The sequence below is a fragment of the Rhagoletis zephyria genome, unplaced genomic scaffold (genome assembly GCF_001687245.7).
Source record: "Rhagoletis zephyria isolate East Lansing unplaced genomic scaffold, Rhagoletis_zephyria_1.1 Rzeph_scaffold_00554, whole genome shotgun sequence".
NCBI classification, from domain to species: Eukaryota; Metazoa; Arthropoda; class Insecta; order Diptera; family Tephritidae; genus Rhagoletis; species Rhagoletis zephyria.
In genome coordinates, this window is record NW_016157638.1 from 252 (window position 1) to 7867 (window position 7616).

Below are 7616 nucleotides of genomic sequence, written 5' to 3' on the forward strand. Positions count from 1 at the left end.
TTTGTTTACAAATGCAACCCTGCCTAACGTTTGACACTTTTCATGAACTTGCAGGGAGAAAAACTTCGGACTAAAACCTGTAACTTTCGATACTGGGTAAATCGGTATTCGATACTAAGGTGACGATACTATTGATACCCATATGGGTATTTTCTTTCGATACCGCTTAATATATCATAATATCGGAGCTCCAGAGTTTAATAATCTTGAAGACGTAACCACACTTGGGCTTCAAGCACTGCTGAAATTCTCAAAAAGCGTTGACATCTTAAATGATGTATACTTTGAATATATTTAACTGAACCTCTATCTCCATCTGGCACCACCAGGGACCTATTGGTCTATGTGGGCGGACAGCTAGGCAGAATAACCCAACCTAACCATTATACCATAAATATCAATATCAGCTTCATACAAGCCTTATTATCCCTAGAATTCTATTTAAGTATATTTCCTCATTAGTGACTCTATGTTATCCTTTGCGCGATATTTTATTTCTTATGCCCATTTAATACTAGCATTCTATACTTGTATGGCATCGTAATGTATTCAAACCGTATAAACACAGTACATATGCAGCGTAACGAAATTGATGGTTTTATTTCTGTTTTTCTGCTTTTACGCCGAAAAGTAAAGTATGGAATCACATTACCAAGATTGACGAAAGCTCTGTTAAGTGCAACGTTTGTTTGAAAAATCTGAAATTTTCGTGCATAGAACAAATTTAAAGAAGGATTTACTGATTTTCTGATAAAACCGAGCCATTTCTCATATTATGTTTATTACGTACTGCAGTTTTTAAAGATTTCATATTAATATTCATTAACTGCATCATTCATATTATGTCAAAAAATTTTTGTATCAAAAGGATATAATATCGATATTTTATTTCCGATACCAATACTAAAATTTATATTGATACTTAGCTTCTGATACATCATTTGATACAGGTATCGATAGTTTTATGATATCGCAACATCCCTACTTGTAGGTCATATAGCTCGAACTTTGATTGGTCACTCCCCGGTGAATCAAGTTAGATGCCCGTAATTTAACGTTATTTGATAAGTTGATCCCAATTTAAAAAAAATTAAGTAATGCAGTTTATAGTAATTGCCGAGCATGCTTTCTAAAAATTTTTAATAACAAGTAGGGATGTGTCGGATATAGATTTTGCCGGATAACCGGATTCCGGATATCCTGTAAAAAATAACAGCCGGATTCGGATATCCGATCGGATATCCGGTAGACTGCTGCCCTTAATAAATTTCACAATATTGCTTTTTTGCCGGCTCGAGTTCACCTCGACCTCCGCACCGTTTCTGATGCTACAGAATTTACCACTTCGAAAACACAATTACGCACACATCTGTGCGATGCTATCGCAGTGAAAAATGGCATCTTATAAACAAACAAAAAAACAATCTTCATCAAATTCTTTGCTTTTGAACAATCAAGATGTTTTGTTTTCTTACGTTAATTTTTGTTTAAATTATACAGAACCCGCCTATAAACCTTTTTCGTTTCCGAACGCGTAGGTTTGCAATTTCCAATAAATAGTTGCGGCATTGTTGTAATTTTTTCGGAACAGGTTCGCACCGTCAGAATCGCACATGTGTGTTGATGCCTTATATGGACCTTACATGGTCACATTGTTTGGTCAAACTGTCTTCTGTGTAATTAGATGGTTTAACTTACACGCTTCAAAAAACCCATCAAATTTCAGTTTTTCGTTTTGAATGAAGTTGAAGAGAAGCTTAAGAAAGCTTTGTATTCATTTGTTAATACTAATACTAAGTCGTATACTTTTTCCTTGTTCAATTATGTGCTTTTATTTAAATTATTGTGCACAGATATGTCTGTGTAATTAGATGGTCACACACGTCAAAAAACCCATACAATTTCAGTTTTTGTTGAAGTTATATCACCACAAAAAAGGTTTTGGAGATTTTTGAAATAATTTATTAGTTCTAAAATGAAGTCGAATTATTTTCTCTTCTTGCTCATTTCTTCTTTTTATTTAAATTATCGGGCACTTGTTCTTTCACTTTGTTTATCAGTTTGATCAAACAGCACTTTTTACACGGTCCACAGAACATGTCAAACGACTATCAAATTTGATGAAAGTCAAAACTACTAAGGGTATTCATCAAAGCTTATAAATGCAATGTAAACCGTATAAAACTATAATTGTGTAAACTTTATAAATGAACTGTCAAAATTTTTATGGAAACTCGTTTACACATTTCTGATAAACTTATCCTGCGATTTCACTGAATAAACCTGATAAACTGAAGCCAATGCAACTCTGTCGCAAAAGGTATGAAATTGAGATTCACTTATCAAAAGTATTTATAGAACTATTAATAAAAAAATTTACTTGATTATAGGACTAAACATTCAACAACGACAATGCTTCACTATTGCAACATTTTGTGACCCACGTTTCAAAACTCGTTTCTTTTTCTGACGCCAATAAAGCTAAAAACTGGGTTGCTGATGAACTAATTCGAAATTATGAATCAGTTAGCATGGAGAAACCAGTTGAATCATATGAAAAATGCCGAACTATAGTGAAAGCTTCCATCGAAGATCGAGCTCACGAGGATATTTGGCAATGCTTTGAGGAAATCGCCAACGGCTCTGATGCTGATTCTAGTGTTTCTAGTGATATGGATAGCCAAACGATTGGTAGACAAGGCAGCGAACGTACATGAAAAAGGCAGCGATTTATGAACTAGAAATAGAGAAATATTTGCAGCTACCAGCTAAGCTAAGATATCCAGACAAGAAGATCCCTTAACTTGGTGAAAGTATATCCGCAAAGAAATTCCAAATTTGTTTACACTGACAATGAAGTATCTCTGCGCGCCACCTTCCTCAGTGAACTCGGAAAGAGTATTTAGTGCATCGGGTATCATTTATGTTGAAAATAAAAATAGGTTGTTGCCCGATAATGCGGAGACTTTGATTACTAATTAGATACTATTAAATTGGATTACAAAATACAAAATCTGGGTTAAATTTCTAAATTGAATCTTCTATAATCGATATCCGGAATCCGGCCGGATATTAGCCAGTATCCGGCGGATAACCGGATAACCAAAAAACGACCGGATACCCGGCACATCCCTAATAACAAGTTTAAAATTTTTGGGTATAATTGTTAAAGTTTGTTGTTTTTATAATTTTTGTACGAAGTTTGAAATTTGGATTTATTTGGTGCTGGTTATGTAATGCGTGAGACTTTTATAAACAAATTATAAACATTAAATAGACAAAAGAAATCGGTCAAGATATTATACATATCGGCCCGAGATATTATACATATCAAAAATAGAAAAGTTGAAGCTTAACCTCTTTTATTTGCTTTGTTTATTTGTATTGTTTAATATCACTTAATTCTCAAAACTCAAGCAGACCTGTAATTTCCATATAATATACATTTTTTTAGCATAAACTTGCAATTTTTTTCAAACAGGGTTATTTTTGTAATTATTTTTTTTCGTCTTCGGCTTAAAAATACAAAAAAGCATGTAAATTATGTACATCAACTGAAAGGTAAATTAAGTATTTTTATTTAAAGTTTTTTAATCTGTTATCTAGTTTATAAGATATTAATATTTCAGGAAATCAAAAAGTTTAACATTGACCTTTTATATCTTTATTTTTTAATTGTCACACATAATTTTCGCATGGTTAAAATCAGCGTAAAAATTTCTATCGACACACAATTTTTAATTTTTTTTTTATATCTAAACGGTTGGCATTCTGGACTTGTTCACGTGCAAGTGATGCCAACGAATTAGTATGAAGAGGTTTAGGTTTTATTCCTAACATAACCAGAAACTAGAGTGAGCAACATTCTTCATCGCGAAAGAAGCCGATGTTGGGAGCGAGAAAACTGCTTTAGTACAAAACCTTTTGTTACTGAATAATGGGATAGAATCTGCTCAAAAACCACTTTTTCTATTCTATTCTATTATTCTGGCATGACCTGCCGCAACATCAGGTTTTTAGATTTTCTTTATTGTGGTACGTGTCAATGATCTTTTATCAGCACGGACTGCTGTCGATATCACTGCTGACTGCGTGTGAACACTTCTACTCCGCGATGTACGTCCTGTACTGCTGCGTATTTTTATTGGTGTTGTCGAACTGCGCAGCTCCTTGTAAACACACATCAGTTCATCAGCCCCGTCCGGGCAATCAATTTTCTGAAAATTCAATTAACACTACGAATTTAGGTACTTCTACACATTTTCCAATACATTAATCGTTCACCTTATCACAAAGCTCATTGACTGTGATGCATTCGCCGCTCACACAACGCAGCTGATGTGGCGCACAAGCTTTCGTCGGTGCTCGTTGCCCGTTGCCATTATCCACCTTGAAGAGGCTACCTGGTTCAGTCGTAACCGTAACTCGCATTGAATGAGCTGGTTTCAAAGGAGTGGTGGCACTAAAGGGAACTTTAAGTTTGCTAGTAGCCGTGCTGTGGTCACAGGTTGCCGGGCGTGATGTGGCAGTATCTGAAGAATATTTGAATTTGTTCTCCGTATCGCTGGTCATCATGATTTCTTTGCTGTCAGGGAAGTTCACTACAAATATTTCACCAATCCAACGAGCTCTACAGACGTAAGACAATAATACTCACCAAATCCTTTGGGACCGTCTCCGGACACACTATTTGCGACTTCTTCAGGTGATATGCCTCTTGTACGATTTGCATTTTCGCGCACTTGAAATTTAGTGCTGTTTTCATCGTCAGTTGGATAAGTGATGTAGATATACAAACCTTCGTGGGTTTGATTAGACGACGGAAAACTAGCATAGGAAAACATTCGGGGAAATAAATTTAACGCAGCTTCGTCAAAGGAAGTTATGTCCTCCCCTGCAGATCCATAATCATCGCACTCTTCCTCGTCAGATCCGTCAAGGCAATCGTATTTAAGATCACAACGAACAGGCTCAGCTACACACTTTTCGTTTGAACGACAGCGGAATTCATCGCGATAATCACATACAAGACATCTGTCTTCGTCCTCACCAGCAGCGCAATCTTTGATGTTATCACATTGCCACTGATGTGGTATACAGGAGCGATCATAGCAGGTGAATTCATTATCGTAACAATAGCCACGTCTTCTAGTGGGATCCTCACATTTATTTGGATCATTGGAGTCAGGATAGAGACTACAGTCAAAAAGTTCATTGAGTGGATCCCATTCTGAAATGACGATGGAGCATGCCTCCAGAACGGCTGGATTACAAATGAAAAAGTGCAAAATATATAACATACAAAAAATATATACAAAGTATATATGTAAAAAGTTAAAATACTATATGTATATGTGAATATACATATCGCTCATTTACTTCAATAGAGTCATAACTCAAAAAAGCAAAACTCGAGAAAAACGGTTATAAAGTTTTGAAATCACATACATATACTCGCATCACGTCCGTCTCCTTGCCTCTGGGGATGGGGCTATGCCACCACCGGGCACAGCACCATGAACCAAGAGGGGTACAGGGTGTAGGACTGGATTTCACGGTTGCTTATTCGATCTTCGGGTGGCGAACGTGGGCTGCAGTTCACATGCACAGACGCCCGCACCGATGTCCCCAACCCAACCGATTCCTCTTTCCCAGCCCTATCATCCTACCTATATATTCCCGACCACTCTTTTCCTTCCCCCCCTCTTTAAAGCAATTTATGCTAGTGGTGTTGATGTACCCATGCCGATGGATGAATGGTCAGTAAAGCTTAAAGAACTGGCCGCTAACGGTCCCCGATTCCTGGATTAGGTCGGTTGTATAAGTGCCTTACCACGTCATGCCGNGATTAGGAACTATTGCCATGGGTTGGTAATTATAACTAAATATATTAAAGCTTCTAATATTCATCTAGGTTGTACCAAATCGTTAATTTAGTTAAAGGGTTTGGTAAATACTAATAAATATTTTTTTGAAGCATATTTCTACAAATTCCATTCAACTTAACAACTTCCCTGTCCTCATACAATGCATTTGGTTAATTCCCCACGTCCACAGGTTTTTTGCTCTAATATGCTAAAGAACGTCCATATATACCATAACATATAATTTTTATAAATTGTTATATATTGCTTTAAGTTGTTTTTGTTATTTTATATTATGACTCATATGTGACTCATGGACGTAGGACGAAACAGTTTCTTTGCCACGTTCAATGAGTCACATGTGAACACATCGAGCAAAGTTGTTTTTGAGTTACATTTAGGGATATTCCGATACAAGTAAATACGAGTATGTACTCGTTACTTTTGTTTCGATAAAAACTACTCGAATCGTTGTTTCGATACCTACTTGGTATCAATCAATTTGAGCAAGTGCCATATCTTGTCGGCCATATTTTTTCTATTGAAGAAACTTTCCACAGCGTCGTTTTTATGAAAAATAATTGCTTTAAGCAATCACACCGCCAAAATCTAAAGTATGGATATATTTTTACAAAGTTAGTGATAACACAGCAAAGTGCGAAGCAATGCTTTAAAGCCGTAAAGTTTTGTGGGAACCTTTCAAAGGTTGAATTTTGTATCTAAGTAATTGTATAACCTCTAACGTTACTAATGAATGAAAATATCCGCAGCCAGCTCGAAAACGGTTGGTGGTTCAAAAATCCTATCTTACTGAAAATATATTGAAAATATGTTGAGATAGAGCGTTTTTGAATCGGCAGCTGAGATAGGGCGTTTTTGTACCGAATTCTGAAATAGTGGGCGGAACGTAACGAACCGGAGACCTAAATTAAACAGATCCTTACGATTTGTTACGTTCCGTCCCGTGCATTATAACCCAGGCATTAGATATGGGTAAAAGTTGTCTTGCCCTTTACTAGTTTATTTGAGGTTATATTTGATAAAATTGAAATATTTGCAATAAACTTGTACGAAAAAGGTGCGGATGCTACGCCAAATTGAAAGAAAGAGGATTATTGGCTAGAAAAGCTAAACAAGCACTTACCGAGTGCAAAAAGTGTAAAAAAGCATTATGTTTAGGTTGCTATAATGTGAAACATTTCTGATTTTGTAACATTTTTCTATGAATAAAAGTCTAATACTTTGTATTTGAGTTATATTTATTGTACGCTTCTTCTTTTTACTAAAAGAGAACTTTTAGGACAAAAAATCTCGAAATTTTCTTTCATATATTTTTAGTTAGGTTTTTTACCGTACGTCCACGTATCATTTAAAAAAAATTTCGTACCGTTCACACCAAAAAATTTGTCCGAAATTGTGCACAAAAGTGAGTCACATGTGACTCATGAACTTATTTTTACACGCTCTCGTGAGTCACATATGACTCATTGGACAGGGAAGTTGTTAAAGTATGGTTCATAAAAGGATGTCATTAAGCACCACGGTGGAGAGAATACAGAGGTGGCGCCGATGACGATACCGCTACTCGGCTCTCAGTGATTTTGACAGAATCAGCTGTTTTGGTGACGTCATAGTAGAGAAGACAGCAGTAGTGATGTGCTGAGTCAATACTTTTAAGTACCCAATACTCTCGATACTCGGTACCGAAACATTTAGGTTTCGAATAAAAGCGCACATAGGCCAAAAATATGG

At 36.0% G+C, this 7616-nt stretch overlaps 1 protein-coding gene across 3 annotated transcripts in view; it reads right to left on the minus strand.

Moving 5' to 3' along the window:
- Nucleotides 1-3611: 3611 nt before the first annotated feature.
- LOC108360288 (uncharacterized) overlaps nucleotides 3612-7616 on the minus strand; it is a 197371-nt gene continuing 193366 nt past the window's right edge. For 2 of the 3 annotated variants that reach the window (XM_017612505.1, XM_017612506.1), the window contains 3 exons: nucleotides 4658-5263; nucleotides 4285-4601; nucleotides 3612-4217 (listed from right to left, as the gene is read on the minus strand). In XM_017612505.1, coding sequence (XP_017467994.1) covers nucleotides 4017-4217; nucleotides 4285-4601; nucleotides 4658-5263 — 1124 coding nt within the window. In that variant the 3' untranslated portion in view covers nucleotides 3612-4016. The remainder of the gene's footprint in view (nucleotides 4218-4284; nucleotides 4602-4657; nucleotides 5264-7616) is intronic. The other variant, XM_017612507.1, reaches the window with a different exon arrangement.